This window comes from Salvelinus fontinalis, chromosome 3 (assembly GCF_029448725.1).
Source record: "Salvelinus fontinalis isolate EN_2023a chromosome 3, ASM2944872v1, whole genome shotgun sequence".
NCBI lineage: Eukaryota > Metazoa > Chordata > Actinopteri > Salmoniformes > Salmonidae > Salvelinus > Salvelinus fontinalis.
This window is the reverse complement of record NC_074667.1, coordinates 38,115-57,110: the sequence shown is the minus strand read 5'-3', so window position 1 is coordinate 57,110 and position 18,996 is coordinate 38,115. Positions and strand designations below refer to the sequence as shown.

The 18,996-nt window shown below is 46.1% G+C and overlaps 1 protein-coding gene across 3 annotated transcripts in view; it reads left to right on the top strand.

Annotated features, from left to right (window-relative positions):
- The first annotated feature begins 28 nt into the window (after nucleotides 1-28).
- Nucleotides 29-18,996, top strand: part of LOC129835288 (zinc finger protein 721-like) — a 34,843-nt gene continuing 15,875 nt past the window's right edge. For all 3 annotated transcript variants that reach the window (XM_055900881.1, XM_055900874.1, XM_055900865.1), the window contains exons 1-2: nucleotides 29-459; nucleotides 12,667-12,880. In XM_055900881.1, the coding sequence (XP_055756856.1) occupies nucleotides 451-459; nucleotides 12,667-12,880 (223 nt within the window). In that variant the 5' untranslated portion in view covers nucleotides 29-450. The remainder of the gene's footprint in view (nucleotides 460-12,666; nucleotides 12,881-18,996) is intronic.

Below are 18,996 nucleotides of genomic sequence, written 5' to 3'. Positions count from 1 at the left end.
TAGAAGATAATCCTAACCGGAAGTTCGACCGGAAGCAGAAAGACACTGATGTAGCTAGCCAGCAGTCTGGATTAGCTGTCCACGTAATTTTGTGGAAAATTCGTCAAATATCACAATGATACGGTTGAAAAATATGCTGTGACTTTGCCAAACTCGAACTGTAAACACGGAGCAGGCAATATTTCCAACTACTATTTTTATAGTTTTGTAATCGGGTTTAGCAAAGCAGCTAGCTAGCTTCCTGGCTGCCGTTAGCCTAGCTAACTAACCTTTGTCAAATTGTAATGGCAAGTGCTACTAGTAGCGAGGCTATTTAATTCGCTAGCTAACTAGCTAACGTGACCTCGTGGTGAACATTTAATTTCAGAGGAAGGACGTGGACGATTTCAGAAATTCATTTTCCGCTACAGTATTTAGCTATCTGCTTCAACCATTCCTGAAGGATTCAAGATGGATGAGGTGAGAACCATGACTTTGGTTGCTAGCAAACGAAACGTTCTCTAGCTAGCTAGTTGCGTCCCGTTTCTCCACCCTTTTCCCAAAGTGTACACTCCCAGATTTAAAACAAGCATCGGATTGGTGTTAGCACAATATTAGTGGCTGGATGGAGATAGCTAGCGTTAGCTATCAGTAGCGGGGATTGATCTTGTGTAAACCAAGTATACTTCGGCAGAATAGTAGCTAGCCTTTAGCATTCTCCACTCTTCTCCCGACATATACTTGGTTTACACACGAACACGACCATTCCCCGCTGTGCTGAGCGATTCGTTATTTATGAGGTCTGTTCGATTCAGAAAACTAAAAACTTTTCGTTTAAGATTATTGGGGTTGAATACACAGGATACAACTATTAATAAAAGTCCCATGATGGTAGTGAATGCCAATTACAGCGTTTCACATATTAACCATTCATTTACTCTAACATATTTCAGTTATGTATTTTACATTTGTTTTATTTTATGACTTTCATTTCATGCCAAGTCATCTCATCAGAGCTGCTGCCTGACAATCACTATTTTGTAGTAATTTAAAGTAAATAAGGCATACTTTAATAACTGCTGAATAGGGAAAGGGGGATACCTACAACTGAATGCCTTAACTGAAATGTGTCTTCTACATTTAACCCAAACCATCTGAATCAGAGAGGTACCTGCCATAATCAACATCCACCATGTCAGGGGCAGAAGGACAGATTTTTTTCCCTTGTCAGCTCAGGGATTCGATTCAGCAACCTTTTGGTTACTGGCCCAAAGCTCTAACAACAAGGCTACCTGCCTCCCCATGCAACTATCAATCACTTAGATCATGTATTTTCAGGTAGAGATACCTCTCAAATCATGCTGTAGCAGGCATAAAATAAACACAGAACAGACAAAAGATGCGCAATAGATTATGGTCATTGTAGTTAGTGTAGGTCATAAAATGTGGTAATTATGTGGAATATTAGCTTGTTGGAAACTACAACTCCCTACTACATCTCACAGTTCAGGCTGGATCTGATGTATCTCTAGAGAAACTACAACTCCCTACTACATCTCACAGTTCAGGCCGGATCTGATGTATCTCTAGAGAAACTACAACTCCCTACTACATCTCACAGTTCAGGCTGGATCTGATGTATCTCTAGAGAAACTACAACTCCCTACTACATCTCACAGTTCAGGCCGGATCTAATGTATCTCTAGAGAAACTACAACTCCCTACTACATCTCACAGTTCAGGCTGGATCTGATGTATCTCTAGAGCAACTGCAATGTGCCCATTGAGCTCACAGAAAGAAGCAAAATGTTGGTCAATTAGTTGTTTAAATGAATAATATAAGCTATCAAAATAAAGACTTTGTTTTGATAGTTTATTCCCCATTAGTCAGCACCTCCACACAAACTAGTATTTTGGGTGTGCGCTGGTGCATGTTTTTTTATCTACTAAAAAATGAAGAATAACAGACATTTTGGTGAATTGCTCGGCACTAGTGGAATGCCTTGTTATTGCTGTTGGTTGGTCTACAGATCTCTCCCTGACCTAGCTAGGTTACTAAACTCAACTCCATGGTGAAGGAAGTTTCTGATGAACTCCACCAATGGCGTTGAGCAGAGACCAGACTTTGTGGAATTCAGCTCCGATGGCCTGAACCAGATCTAACTGGTCTCTGTGTTGGTAGGAGTATAGATATGTCTAAAGATGGCAGCATTGTATCTGTCTCATTAAGGCGTCTCTGAGCGTACGGGCAGCACCATTGAGGCCATCTCCATTTTGAAGTAGTCAATTTACTACTACTTGTATGAGTTGGTAAACAAACTGAAAGGGTGCGTACTGTGTGTTATTTAAACAGTTATGGAGCCATGGTTGGCCTGCAGTTATGGTATGGTTGCTCATGAGTATAATTCATTGGCAGGTCCCTCCTGCCTAGCTGGTCCCTCCTGCCTAGCTGCGTTTTTAAAAGGCAGTTTTCTGAAAGTTAACGCTAACCCCTGGCACTACACAGTTGATTCAAATGGTCAATTCATCAGGGTTTGATGATTGGAATCGGGTGTGTAGTGCTAAGGCAAAAACGTGCAACCCCCTGGGATCCCCAGGGTTAAGCACCACTAAACTAATAAGCCCACATTGACCTATAGGTAACTGCCAAAATAAAGGAAACACTTGAGTCAATGAGGATTCTGGCTGCTCTGTTAGACCTACAGGTAACTGCCAAAATAAAGGAAACACTTCAGTAAATGAGGAATACAAAGTATCCCATGGTAAAGGGTTCAGGCACCTCTGTTATGTTGTCGTCCTGGCATGGGTTAGGTCCAACCAACCCCATGGAGCAGGGTAAACACCAATAAATACACTGCCATTCTGAGTGGTCACCTTGAACCTTTGGTGAATCATTTCTTCCAGGATGACAATGTCCCCCCATCCAGGTGCGCGTGTGGCTACTGAATGAAATGCATCATCAAGTGACCTGATGAGGCTGCAGATTGGACAGAACAAAGCAGCAAGGATTGTTTTTCAGGTGGAGATGTGTGATTCTTCGGGTTGTCATTCACAATGCTCTCGGGGGGTCATTCACAATGCTCTGGGGGGTCATTCACAATGCTCTGGGGGGTCATTCACAATGCTCTGGGGGGGTCATTCACAATGCTCTCGGGTTGTCATTCACAATGCTCTCGGGTGGTCATTCACAATGCTCTCGGGTGGTCATTCACAATGCTCTCGGGGGGTCATTCACAATGCCCTCGGGTGGTCATTCACAATGCTCTCGGGTTGTCATTCACAATGCTCTCGGGGGGTCATTCACAATGCTCTCGGGGGGTCATTCACAATGCTCTCGTGGGGTCATTCACAATGCTCTCGGGTTGTCATTCACAATGCTCTCGGGTTGTCATTCACAATGCTCTCGGGTGGTCATTCACAATGCTCTCGGGGGGTCATCAATCAACAAGATAATTGAGAGAAGAGAAAAAAACATTGCTTATTTTATTTCACAATGTTACACCATTTTAAAACGGCCCAACTCCATTCATAACAGTATTGAGTTGATAAGAGACAGACATTAAATCAATACTTCGAATAGATTGTCCACCATCTTATCTTATCCCGGCAGAAAAGAGAAACGGGAAAAACAACATTTAGATTCAGAAATTGAATAATGTATCTGAGCAAACCAGAAACCTTTTTAAACATATAAATTCATACAATATTTTAGAACCACTTAAATATAACGTGAAGGTTGTGCAGGACTGTGGTAGATGAGGGAACCTGTCTGTCTGTCCAGAGGGTATTTATCTGGTCAATATGGCAGTGTATTACGTCTGCTGTTTGGAACTGTGTGCTGTATGTGGACGTGGGATTAGTTTATAAATTGTATTTTAATGTTTAAGGACTCTTGGAGATTAGTCCAAATGAGGACTAAAAGAGATTCTAATAAAATGGTTTGATGAGCATGAAAACGATGTAAACCACATGCCATGGCTGTCTGTCACCACGATGTAAACCACACATGGCCGTCTCAGTGACCACGATGTAAACCACATGCCATGGCCGTCTCAGTGACCACGATGTAAACCACATGCCATGGCCGTCTCAGTGACCACGATGTAAACCACATGCCATGGCCGCCTCAGTGACCACGATGTAAACCACATGCCATGGCTGTCTCAGTGACCACGATGTAAACCACATGCCATGGCTGTCTCAGTGGCCACGATGTAAACCACATGCCATGGACGTCTCACTGACCACGATGTAAACCACATGCCATGGCCGCCTCAGTGACCACGATGTAAACCACATGCCATGGCCGTCTCAGTGACCACGATGTAAACCACATGCCATGGCCGTCTCACTGACCACGATGTAAACCACATGCCATGGCCGCCTCAGTGACCACGATGTAAACCACATGCCATGGCTGTCTCAGTGACCACGATGTAAACCACATGCCATGGCTGTCTCAGTGGCCACGATGTAAACCACATGCCATGGACGTCTCACTGACCACGATGTAAACCACATGCCATGGCCGCCTCAGTGACCACGATGTAAACCACATGCCATGGCCGCCTCAGTGACCACGATGTAAACCACATGCCATGGCCGTCTCACTGACCACGATGTAAACCACATGCCATGGCCGCCTCAGTGACCACGATGTAAACCACATGCCATGGCTGTCTCAGTGACCACGATGTAAACCACATGCCATGGCTGTCTCAGTGGCCACGATGTAAACCACATGCCATGGACGTCTCACTGACCACGATGTAAACCACATGCCATGGCCGCCTCAGTGACCACGATGTAAACCACATGCCATGGCCGCCTCAGTGACCACGATGTAAACCACATGCCATGGCCGTCTCACTGACCACGATGTAAACCACATGCCATGGCTGTCTCAGTGACCACGATGTAAACCACATGCCATGGCCGTCTCAGTGACCACGATATAAACCACATGCCATGTCCGTCTGTCACCACGATGTAAACCACATGCCATGGCCGTCTGTCACCACGATGTAAACCACATGCCATGGCCGTCTGTCACCACGATGTAAACCACATGCCATGGCCGTCTCAGTGACCACGATATAAACCACATGCCATGGCCGTCTCAGTGACCACGATGTAAACCACATGCCATGGCCGTCTCAGTGACCACGATGTAAACCACATGCCATGGCCGTCTCGGTCACCACGATGTAAACCACATGCCATGGCCGTCTCGGTCACCACGATGTAAACCACATGCCATGGCCGTCTCAGTGACCACGATGTAAACCACATGCCATGGCCGCCTCAGTGACCACGATGTAAACCACATGCCATGGCCGTCTCAGTGACCATGATGTAAACCACATGCCATGTCCGTCTCAGTGACCACGATGTAAACCACATGCCATGGCCGTCTCTGTGACCACGATGTAAACCACATGCCATGGCCGTCTCAGTGACCACGATGTAAACCACATGCCATGGCCGTCTCGGTCACCACGATGTAAACCACATGCCATGGCCGTCTCAGTGACCACGATGTAAACCACATGCCATGGCCGTCTCAGTGACCACGATGTAAACCACATGCCATGGCCGTCTCAGTGACCACGATGTAAACCACATGCCATGGCCGCCTCAGTGACCACGATGTAAACCACATGCCATGGCTGTCTCAGTGACCACGATGTAAACCACATGCCATGGCTGTCTCAGTGACCACGATGTAAACCACATGCCATGGCCGCCTCAGTGACCACGATGTAAACCACATGCCATGGCCGCCTCAGTGACCACGATGTAAACCACATGCCATGGCCGTCTCACTGACCACGATGTAAACCACATGCCATGGCCGTCTCAGTGACCACGATGTAAACCACATGCCATGGCCGTCTCACTGACCACGATGTAAACCACATGCCATGGCCGTCTCACTGACCACGATGTAAACCACATGCCATGGCCGTCTCAGTGACCACGATGTAAACCACATGCCATGTCCGTCTGTCACCACGATGTAAACCACATGCCATGGCCGTCTGTCACCACGATGTAAACCACATGCCATGGCCGTCTGTCACCACGATGTAAACCACATGCCATGGCTGTCTCAGTGACCACGATGTAAACCACATGCCATGGCCGCCTCAGTGACCACGATATAAACCACATGCCATGGCCGTCTCAGTGACCACGATGTAAACCACATGCCATGGCCGTCTCAGTGACCACGATGTAAACCACATGCCATGGCCGTCTCAGTGACCACGATGTAAACCACATGCCATGGCCGTCTCAGTGACCACGATGTAAACCACATGCCATGGCCGTCTCAGTGACCACGATGTAAACCACATGCCATGGCTGTCTGTCACCACGATGTAAACCACATGCCATGGCTGTCTGTCACCACAATGTAAACCACATGCCATGGCTGTCTGTCACCACGATGTAAACCACATGCCATGGCTGTCTCAGTGACCACGATGTAAACCACATGCCATGGCTGTCTCAGTGACCACGATGTAAACCACATGCCATGGCCATCTGTCACCACGATGTAAACCACATGCCATGGCCGTCTCAGTGGCCACGATGTAAACCACATGCCATGGCCGTCTCAGTGGCCACGATGTAAACCACATGCCATGGCCGTCTCACTGGCCACGATGTAAACCACATGCCATGGCCGTCTCACTGACCACGATGTAAACCACATGCCATGGCCGTCTCAGTGACCACGATGTAAACCACATGCCATGGCCGTCTCAGTGACCACGATGTAAACCACATGCCATGGCCGCCTCAGTGACCACGATGTAAACCACATGCCATGGCCGTCTCAGTGACCACGATGTAAACCACATGCCATGGCCGCCTCAGTGACCACGATGTAAACCACATGCCATGGCCGTCTCACTGACCACGATGTAAACCACATGCCATGGCCGCCTCAGTGACCACGATGTAAACCACGTGCCATGGCTGTCTCAGTGACCACGATGTAAACCACGTGCCATGGCTGTCTCAGTGGCCACGATGTAAACCACATGCCATGGCTGTCTCAGTGGCCACGATGTAAACCACATGCCATGGACGTCTCACTGACCACGATGTAAACCACATGCCATGGCCGCCTCACTGACCACGATGTAAACCACATGCCATGGCCGTCTCACTGACCACGATGTAAACCACATGCCATGGCCGTCTGTGACCACGATGTAAACCACATGCCATGGCCGTCTGTCACCACGATGTAAACCACATGCCATGGCCGTCTGTCACCACGATGTAAACCACATGCCATGGCCGTCTGTCACCACGATGTAAACCACATGCCATGGCCGTCTCAGTGACCACGATATAAACCACATGCCATGGCCGTCTCAGTGACCACGATGTAAACCACATGCCATGGCCGTCTCGGTCACCACGATGTAAACCACATGCCATGGCCGTCTCGGTCACCACGATGTAAACCACATGCCATGGTCGTCTCGGTGACCACGGTGTAAACCACATGCCATGGCCGTCTCAGTGACCACGATGTAAACCACATGCCATGGCCGTCTCAGTGACCACGATGTAAACCACATGCCATGTCCGTCTCAGTGACCACGATGTAAACCACATGCCATGGCCGTCTCACTGACCACGATGTAAACCACATGCCATGGCCGTCTCACTGACCACGATGTAAACCACATGCCATGGCCGTCTCAGTGACCACGATGTAAACCACATGCCATGGCCGCCTCAGTGACCACGATGTAAACCACATGCCATGGCTGTCTCAGTGACCACGATGTAAACCACATGCCATGGCCGTCTCACTGACCACGATGTAAACCACATGCCATGACCGTCTCAGTGACCACGATGTAAACCACATGCCATGGCTGTCTCAGTGACCACGATGTAAACCACATGCCATGGCCGCCTCAGTGACCACGATGTAAACCACATGCCATGGCCGTCTCACTGACCACGATGTAAACCACATGCCATGGCCGTCTCAGTGACCACGATGTAAACCACATGCCATGGCTGTCTGTCACCACGATGTAAACCACATGCCATGGCCGTCTGTCACCACGATGTAAACCACATGCCATGGCCGTCTGTCACCACGATGTAAACCACATGCCATGGCCGTCTGTCACCACGATGTAAACCACATGCCATGGCCGTCTCAGTGACCACGATATAAACCACATGCCATGTCCGTCTCAGTGACCACGATGTAAACCACATGCCATGGCCGTCTCAGTGACCACGATGTAAACCACATGCCATGGCCGTCTCAGTGACCACGATGTAAACCACATGCCATGGTCGTCTCAGTGACCACGGTGTTAACCACATGCCATGGCCGTCTCAGTGACCACGATGTAAACCACATGCCATGGCCGTCTCAGTGACCACGATGTAAACCACATGCCATGGCCGCCTCAGTGACCACGATGTAAACCACATGCCATGGCTGTCTGTCACCACGATGTAAACCACATGCCATGGCTGTCTGTCACCACGATGTAAACCACATGCCATGGCTGTCTGTCACCACGATGTAAACCACATGCCATGGCTGTCTCAGTGACCACGATGTAAACCACATGCCATGGCCGTCTCACTGGCCACGATGTAAATCACATGCCATGGCCGTCTCACTGACCACGATGTAAACCACATGCCATGGCCGTCTCAGTGACCACGATGTAAACCACATGCCATGGCCGTCTCAGTGACCACGATGTAAACCACATGCCATGGCCGCCTCAGTGACCACGATGTAAACCACATGCCATGGCCGTCTCACTGACCACGATGTAAATCACATGCCATGGCCGTCTCACTGACCACGATGTAAACCACATGCCATGGCCGTCTCACTGACCACGATGTAAATCACATGCCATGGCCGTCTCAGTGACCACGATGTAAACCACATGCCATGGCCTTCTGTCACCACGATGTAAACCACATGCCATGGCCGTCTGTCACCACGATGTAAACCACATGCCAAGGCCGTCTCAGTGACCAGATTTCAACCCAATTGAACTCTTATGGGAGATTCTGGAGCAGCGCCAGGCGTTTTCCCACAACCACCACCATCAACAAAACACCAAATGATGGAATTTCTCGTGGAAGAAGAGTGTCGCATCCCTCCAATAGAGTTCCAGACACTTGTAGAATCTACGCCAAGGCGCAGTGAAGCTGTTCTGATGGCTCGTGGTGGCCCAGCGCCCTATTAAGACACTCCATGTTGGTGTTTTCTCATATATACATTCGCTGTAGTAGCTGTATCTATATTAAGACACCTTATATTGGTGTTTCCTTTATTCTGGCAGTTACCTGTAGCTCTACATTCACTGTAGTAGCTGTATCTATATTAAGACACCTTATATTGGTGTTTCCTTTATTCTGACAGTTACCTGTAGCTCTACATTCGCTGTAGTAGCTGTATCTATATTAAGACACCTTTATATTGGTGTTTCCTTTATTCTGGCAGTTACCTGTAGCTCTACATTCACTGTAGTAGCTGTATCTATATTAAGACACCTTATATTGGTGTTTCCTTTATTCTGACAGTTACCTGTAGCTCTACATTCGCTGTAGTAGCTGTATCTATATTAAGACACCTTTATATTGGTGTTTCCTTTATTCTGGCAGTTACCTGTAGCTCTACATTCGCTGTAGTAGCTGTATCTATATTAAGACACCTTATATTGGTGTTTCCTTTATTCGGACAGTTACCTGTAGCTCTACATTCGCTGTAGTAGCTGTATCTATATTAAGACACCTTATATTGGTGTTTCCTTTATTCTGACAGTTACCTGTAGCTCTACATTCGCTGTAGTAGCTGTATCTATATTAAGACACCTTATATTGGTGTTTCCTTTATTCTGACAGTTACCTGTAGCTCTACATTCGCTGTAGTAGCTGTATCTATATTAAGACACCTTATATTGGTGTTTCCTTTATTCTGGCAGTTACCTGTAGCTCTACATTCGCTGTAGTAGCTGTATCAATATTAAGACGTGCAACATACACGCACAGTTATAAGCCTGCTGGAGTTAGCTGCAGGCGGACGAGCAATATCCTGAAGCTGGCTAGCTTTATAACAGCCGGAGTAGATCTAGCTTGCTTCGTAGTGTAACACTCAGGGAACGTCATTTTATGAGAGGAGTGAGCCGACATGGCAATACTTTGTAATCGTATCCGTAAATTGACAGTTGATTAACAGATGATACTCGTGATCGGGGGCAAAACGGATGTGTTTTAATATTGCTATGAAAATGTTGGCAAAATCTCCCTGCACATTTATCGACCCAAAAAAGCTGCAGATTAGGAGCAGCGCGCGGAGTGGGGTGTGTATCTGTGTCCTTAGTAAATTAGCTGTCACTCAGTCAGAGTTTTCCCTACCCTCGTCCCGCTTCTTAGATATGCACATTGATAGCGTCATAGCACGTTTACTCGCCTGTTGATGTATCATAGTAGCAGGCTACCAGGAGGCAGGAGCAATCTGAATGACAAGACCCAAACATTGTGACGAAAAGACCGGGTGAAATTATGAATTGAGTGGAATGAGAAATACCGCTTCACTTTATCCAATCAGAGCAGCAGGACCAACAGCCCGCCCTTCTGTTCTCCCAAGTCTATTTCTATGGGCACAAGCACTGTTCATGACACAAACTGTTCACACCCCTCTTGTTTTGCAGGTTTAAAGCTTATTCACTGTAATTCTACACATCTTGTCGTGGGGTGCAGAGAAAATGTAGCAATTTTGAAGCCTTCTCTCCTTCATACAGAAACAAGGTGCTGCTGGCCTAACATCCTGTATGTATGTTCTCTCCTTCATAAAGAAACAAGGTGCTGCTGGCCTAACATCCTGTATGTCTGTTCTCTCCTTCATAAAGAAACAAGGTGCTGCTGGTCTAACATCCTGTATGTCCGTTCTCTCCTTCATAAAGAAACAAGGTGCTGCTGGCCTAACATCCTGTATGTCTGTTCTCTCCTTCATAAAGAAACAAGGTGCTGCTGGTCTAACATCCTGTATGTCTGTTCTCTCCTTCATAAAGAAACAAGGTGCTGCTGGTCTAACATCCTGTATGTATGTTCTCTCCTTCATACAGAAACAAGGTGCTGCTGATCTAACATCCTGTATGTTGGCATCTTTGTTCACTTGAGATTGAAATGTAAAAATGTCAGCATATTTACTTTGTCCGGTTTAAGTCGTGATCTGCGAAGGGAGACAATGTGCCAGTTGGCACTGAACACTCTCAGAGATTCAGGAAGCTTGCACAGTTGCTCCATGACACTTATGTCGGCATCCTTGGGGCATCAACTGCCTTGTTCCTCTTTCTCCAGCCAGTGTCTCACAGACTGACTGCTGTTGGCTGAGGAAACACTCAAGCATCTTGTGTGTAGATCCCCATCGGGTCACCTCATCATGGATCAGAGCCTTCTGTGGCATGTTGAGGGCAGCTTGCTTTTCTCTCAGTTCTCTCCTTCTACCAGCTCCGTGAGAATTCTTGGACCAGATGACGGCAGGCCTTGACTGCTGTGTCAACTCTCTGAATTTGCAGAGCCTTTGAGATGGGCAGGTTCAAATGATGGCCAAAGCACCCAAGCCACAAATCTGGGAACTCTTCAAAAGCCTTGATCATGTTGGTTGCGTTGTCTGTGGTAATGCAGACCAGGTCTTTCTTGTTGACCTCCCCCCCACTCTTCCAGCATATTCTCAAAAAACTCTGATTTTGTGAGCCGAGTGATCTTCTGGGAAGAACTGTGTTTCCAGGCAGTTTGATTCCAGTTGCCAGTCTGGGGTGAGGTAATGGATAGTGAAGCTGATGTAGGGTTGACCACCCCGCTTTCACTGGTCCAGGGGTCAGTAGTTGCAGAAAACCATGTGCCTTGTTGCATGTTCTGCAGACCATCTTAGATTACGTTTCCCTCGGCACTCTTGTAAAACCCAAAATACGACCACACTTCAGATTTGGTCCTCGTAGAAGGACTGAAAAATATCCCAAGCGCCGTCATTGCCTTCCGACCATGTTTTCACACAAAACAAAACAAGGCTTGTACTTGTAAACCCACAGCAGGCTAATGTGTGTGAATAGTGTCGAGGGTCACCATAGAATCTCTTTCAGACAGACTTATAAACCCACAGCAGGCTAGTGTGTGTGAATAGGGTCAAGGGTCACCATAGAATCCCTTTCAGACAGGCTTGTAAACCCACAGCAGGCTAATGTGTGTGAATAAGGTCAAGGGTCACCGTAGAATCCCTTTCAGACAGGCTTGTAAACCCACAGCAGGCTAATGTGTGTGAATAAGGTCAAGGGTCACCGTAGAATCCCTTTCAGACAGGCTTGTAAACCCACAGCAGGCTAATGTGTGTGAATAGGGTCAAGGGTCACCATAGAATCCCTTTCAGACAGACTTATAAACCCACAGCAGGCTAATGTGTCAGAAGGTGGTTCTTAAATGATGATGTCGTTTTTTAACTGACAAGTGGCACTGACTGTTTGTTTTACCATAAAGTTTATTTATTTTACCTTTATTCATACAGTTTTTTTCTTATTGAGAGAACATCTCTTTTCCAAGAGAGACCTGGTCCAAAGTGTTGCGATTTTTTAAAAATGCGCTTTAAATACAATTTGATTTGATTCTATATTCCAGGACTTTGGTGGGCCATCGCCATCCTGCTCCACTGAACCCCAACCAACACTGTCACTAGGTCCTGACGGTAACCACGGTGACCGGGACTACACACCACAGGGGCAGGGTTACCCTGGAGGCCTTGACGGCTTCAGTGAAATACCTAGATTTAACATCGTAGTCAAAGAGGAGGAGGAGGAGGAAGATTTAGAGGAGTGGAGTTTTAATTATACAGGTAAGTAGCCGACTGAAAATGTTCACTAGAAAATGGTTCTCTCAAAAGGGCAGTTCAATTTGATGAGTCTTTAAAGATGGAATCCTCGTTAGAGGAAACAGATCCACTGTTTGCCACAGACTCTTTGTTATTTTTTATGTTTTGTAGATGAAACAGATGTGAGCAGCGGGGTATTTTTTGTTGTTGCCGTATCCGCTGTTCTGTCACCCATGTAATGATGTCTGAGGGGGGAAGAACAGTGTTGTAATGATGTCTGAGGGGGAAAGAACAGTGTTGTAATGATGTCTGAGGGGAAAGAACAGTGTTGTAATGATGTCTGAGGGGAAAGAACAGTGTTGTAATGATGTCTGAGAGGAAAGAACAGTGTTGTAATGATGTCTGAGGGGAAAGAACAGTGTTGTAATGATGTCTGAGGGGAAAGAACAGTGTTGTAATGATGTCTGAGAGGAAAGAACAGTGTTGTAATGATGTCTGAGGGGAAAGAACAGTGTTGTAATGATGTCTGAGGGGAAAGAACAGTGTTGTAATGATGTCTGAGGGGGGAAAGAACAGTGTTGTAATGATGTCTGAGGGGAAAGAACAGTGTTGTAATGATGTCTGAGGGGAAAGAACAGTGTTGTAATGATGTCTGAGGGGGAAAGAACAGTGTTGTAATGATGTCTGAGGGGAAAGAACAGTGTTGTAATGATGTCTGAGGGGAAAGAACAGTGTTGTAATGATGTCTGAGAGGAAAGAACAGTGTTGTAATGATGTCTGAGGGGAAAGAACAGTGTTGTAATGATGTCTGAGGGGAAAGAACAGTGTTGTAATGATGTCTGAGAGGGAAAGAACAGTGTTGTAATGATGTCTGAGGGGGGAAAGAACAGTGTTGTAATGATGTCTGAGGGGGAAAGAACAGTGTTGTAATGATGTCTGAGGGGGGAAAGAACAGTGTTGTAATGATGTCTGAGGGGGAGGAACAGTGTTGTAATGATGTCTGAGGGGGAAAGAACAGTGTTGTAATGATGTCTGAGGGGGGAAAGAACAGTGTTGTAATGATGTCTGAGGGGGGAAAGAACAGTGTTGTAATGATGTCTGAGGGGGGAAAGAACAGTGTTGTAATGATGTCTGAGGGGGAAAGAACAGTGTTGTAATGATGTCTGAGGGGGGAAAGAACAGTGTTGTAATGATGTCTGAGGGGGGAAAGAACAGTGTTGTAATGATGTCTGAGGGGGGAAAGAACAGTGTTGTAATGATGTCTGAGGGGGGAAAGAACAGTGTTGTAATGATGTCTGAGGGGGGAAAGAACAGTGTTGTAATGATGTCTGAGGGGAAAGGAACAGTGTTGTAATGATGTCTGAGGGGGGAAAGAACAGTGTTGTAATGATGTCTGAGGGGTAAAGAACAGTGTTGTAATGATGTCTGAGGGGGGAAAGAACAGTGTTGTAATGATGTCTGAGGGGAAAGGAACAGTGTTGTAATGATGTCTGAGGGGAAAGGAACAGTGTTGTAATGATGTCTGAGGGTAAAGAACAGTGTTGTAATGATGTCTGAGGGGAAAGAACAGTGTTGTAATGATGTCTGAGGGGAAAGAACAGTGTTGTAATGATGTCTGAGGTGGAAAGAACAGTGTTGTAATGATGTCTGAGGGGGAAAGAACAGTGTTGTAATGATGTCTGAGGGGGAAAGAACAGTGTTGTAATGATGTCTGAGGGGGGAAAGAACAGTGTTGTAATGATGTCTGAGGGGGGAAAGAACAGTGTTGTAATGATGTCTGAGGGGGGAAAGAACAGTGTTGTAATGATGTCTGAGGGGGAAAGAACAGTGTTGTAATGATGTCTGAGGGGGGAAAGAACAGTGTTGTAATGATGTCTGAGGGGGGAAAGAACAGTGTTGTAATGATGTCTGAGGGGGGAAAGAACAGTGTTGTAGTGATGTCTGAGGGGGAAAGAACAGTGTTGTAATGATGTCTGAGGGGGGAAAGAACAGTGTTGTAATGATGTCTGAGGGGGGAAAGAACAGTGTTGTAGTGATGTCTGAGGGGGAAAGAACAGTGTTGTAATGATGTCTGAGGGGGGAAAGAACAGTGTTGTAATGATGTCTGAGGGGGAAAGAACAGTGTTGTAATGATGTCTGAGGGGAAAGAACAGTGTTGTAATGATGTCTGAGGGGGAAAGAACAGTGTTGTAATGATGTCTGAGGGGGGAAAGAACAGTGTTGTAATGATGTCTGAGGGGGGAAAGAACAGTGTTGTAATGATGTCTGAGGGGGGAAAGAACAGTGTTGTAATGATGTCTGAGGGGGAAAGAACAGTGTTGTAATGATGTCTGAGGGGAAAGAACAGTGTTGTAATGATGTCTGAGGGGAAAGAACAGTGTTGTAATGATGTCTGAGGGGGAAAGAACAGTGTTGTAATGATGTCTGAGGGGGGAAAGAACAGTGTTGTAATGATGTCTGAGGGGAAAGAACAGTGTTGTAATGATGTCTGAGGGGGGAAAGAACAGTGTTGTAATGATGTCTGAGGGGGGAAAGAACAGTGTTGTAATGATGTCTGAGGGGGAAAGAACAGTGTTGTAATGATGTCTGAGGGGGGAAAGAACAGTGTTGTAATGATGTCTGAGGGGAAAGAACAGTGTTGTAATGATGTCTGAGGGGAAAGAACAGTGTTGTAATGATGTCTGAGGGGGGAAAGAACAGTGTTGTAATGATGTCTGAGGGGGGAAAGAACAGTGTTGTAATGATGTCTGAGGGGGGAAAGAACAGTGTTGTAATGATGTCTGAGGGGAAAGAACAGTGTTGTAATGATGTCTGAGGGGGAAAGAACAGTGTTGTAATGATGTCTGAGGGGGAAAGGACAGTGTTGTAATGATGTCTGAGGGGAAAGGACAGTGTTGTAATGATGTCTGAGGGGAAAGGACAGTGTTGTAATGATGTCTGAGGGGAAAGGACAGTGTTGTAATGATGTCTGAGGGGAAAGAACAGTGTTGTAATGATGTCTGAGGGGAAAGGACAGTGTTGTAATGATGTCTGAGGGGGGAAAGAACAGTGTTGTAATGATGTCTGAGGGGAAAGAACAGTGTTGTAATGATGTCTGAGGGGAAAGAACAGTGTTGTAATGATGTCTGAGGGGGAAGGACAGTGTTGTAATGATGTCTGAGGGGGAAAGAACAGTGTTGTAATGATGTCTGAGGGGGAAAGAACAGTGTTGTAATGATGTCTGAGGGGTAAAGAACAGTGTTGTAATGATGTCTGAGGGGGGAAAGAACAGTGTTGTAATGATGTCTGAGAGGAAAGAACAGTGTTGTAATGATGTCTGAGGAACAGTGTTGTAATGATGTCTGAGAGGAAAGAACAGTGTTGTAATGATGTCTGAGGGGGAAAGAACAGTGTTGTAATGATGTCTGAGGGGAAAGAACAGTGTTGTAATGATGTCTGAGGGGAGAAAGGACAGTGTTGTAATGATGTCTGAGGGGGAAAGAACAGTGTTGTAATGATGTCTGAGGGGGGAAAGAACAGTGTTGTAATGATGTCTGAGGGGGAAAGAACAGTGTTGTAATGATGTCTGAGGGGAAAGAACAGTGTTGTAATGATGTCTGAGGGGAGAAAGGACAGTGTTGTAATGATGTCTGAGGGGGAAAGAACAGTGTTGTAATGATGTCTGAGGGGGGAAAGAACAGTGTTGTAATGATGTCTGAGGGGGGAAAGAACAGTGTTGTAATGATGTCTGAGGGGAAAGAACAGTGTTGTAATGATGTCTGAGGAACAGTGTTGTAATGATGTCTGAGGGGGAAAGAACAGTGTTGTAATGATGTCTGAGGGGGAAGAACAGTGTTGTAATGATGTCTGAGGGGAAAGAACAGTGTTGTAATGATGTCTGAGGAACAGTGTTGTAATGATGTCTGAGGGGAAAGAACAGTGTTGTAATGATGTCTGAGGGGGAAAGAACAGTGTTGTAATGATGTCTGAGGGGGAAAGAACAGTGTTGTAATGATGTCTGAGGGGGAAAGAACAGTGTTGTAATGATGTCTGAGGGGGGAAAGAACAGTGTTGTAATGATGTCTGAGGGGGAAAGAACAGTGTTGTAATGATGTCTGAGGGGGGAAAGAACAGTGTTGTAATGATGTCTGAGGGGGGAAAGAACAGTGTTGTAATGATGTCTGAGGGGGAAAGAACAGTGTTGTAATGATGTCTGAGGGGGAAAGAACAGTGTTGTAATGATGTCTGAGGGGGAAAGAACAGTGTTGTAATGATGTCTGAGGGGGAAAGAACAGTGTTGTAATGATGTCTGAGGGGGGAAAGAACAGTGTTGTAATGATGTCTGAGGGGAAAGAACAGTGTTGTAATGATGTCTGAGGGGAAAGAACAGTGTTGTAATGATGTCTGAGGGACAGTGTTGTAATGATGTCTGAGGGGGAAAGAACAGTGTTGTAATGATGTCTGAGGGGGGAAAGAACAGTGTTGTAATGATGTCTGAGGGGGAAAGAACAGTGTTGTAATGATGTCTGAGGGGGAAAGAACAGTGTTGTAATGATGTCTGAGGGGGGAAAGAACAGTGTTGTAATGATGTCTGAGGGGGGAAAGAACAGTGTTGTAATGATGTCTGAGGGGAAAGAACAGTGTTGTAATGATGTCTGAGGGGGAAAGAACAGTGTTGTAATGATGTCTGAGGGGGGAAAGAACAGTGTTGTAATGATGTCTGAGGGGGAAAGAACAGTGTTGTAATGATGTCTGAGGGGAAAGAACAGTGTTGTAATGATGTCTGAGGGGGAAAGGACAGTGTTGTAATGATGTCTGAGGGGGAAAGAACAGTGTTGTAATGATGTCTGAGAGGGAAAGAACAGTGTTGTAATGATGTCTGAGGGGGAAAGAACAGTGTTGTAATGATGTCTGAGGGGGAAAGAACAGTGTTGTAATGATGTCTGAGGGGAAAGAACAGTGTTGTAATGATGTCTGAGGGGGAAAGAACAGTGTTGTAATGATGTCTGAGGGGGAAAGAACAGTGTTGTAATGATGTCTGAGGGGAAAGAACAGTGTTGTAATGATGTCTGAGGGGGAAAGAACAGTGTTGTAATGATGTCTGAGGGGAAAGGACAGTGTTGTAATGATGTCTGAGGGGAGAGAACAGTGTTGTAATGATGTCTGAGGGGGAAAGAACAGTGTTGTAATAATGTCTGAGAGGTAAAGAACAGTGTTGTAATGATGTCTGAGGGGGAAAGAACAGTGTTGTAATGATGTCTGAGGGGAAAGAACAGTGTTGTAATGATGTCTGAGGGGGAAAGAACAGTGTTGTAATGATGTCTGAGGGGGAAAGAACAGTGTTGTAATGATGTCTGAGGGGGAAAGAACAGTGTTGTAATGATGTCTGAGGGGAAAGAACAGTGTTGTAATGATGTCTGAGGGGGAAAGAACAGTGTTGTAATGATGTCTGAGGGGGAAAGAACAGTGTTGTAATGATGTCTGAGGGGGAAAGAACAGTGTTGTAATGATGTCTGAGGGGGAAAGAACAGTGTTGTAATGATGTCTGAGGGGGAAAGAACAGTGTTGTAATGATGTCTGAGGGGAAAGAACAGTGTTGTAATGATGTCTGAGGGGGAAAGAACAGTGTTGTAATGATGTCTGAGGGGGAAAGAACAGTGTTGTAATGATGTCTGAGGGGGGAAAGAACAGTGTTGTAATGATGTCTGAGGGGGAAAGAACAGTGTTGTAATGATGTCTGAGGGGGAAAGAACAGTGTTGTAATGATGTCTGAGGGGGAAAGAACAGTGTTGTAATGATGTCTGAGGGGGAAAGAACAGTGTTGTAATGATGTCTGAGGGGAAAGAACAGTGTTGTAATGATGTCTGAGGGGGAAAGAACAGTGTTGTAATGATGTCTGAGGGGGAAAGAACAGTGTTGTAATGATGTCTGAGGGGGAAAGAACAGTGTTGTAATGATGTCTGAGGGGGAAAGAACAGTGTTGTAATGATGTCTGAGGGGGAAAGAACAGTGTTGTAATGATGTCTGAGGGGGAAAGAACAGTGTTGTAATGATGTCTGAGGGGGAAAGAACAGTGTTGTAATGATGTCTGAGGGGGAAAGAACAGTGTTGTAATGATGTCTGAGGGGGAAAGAACAGTGTTGTAATGATGTCTGAGGGGG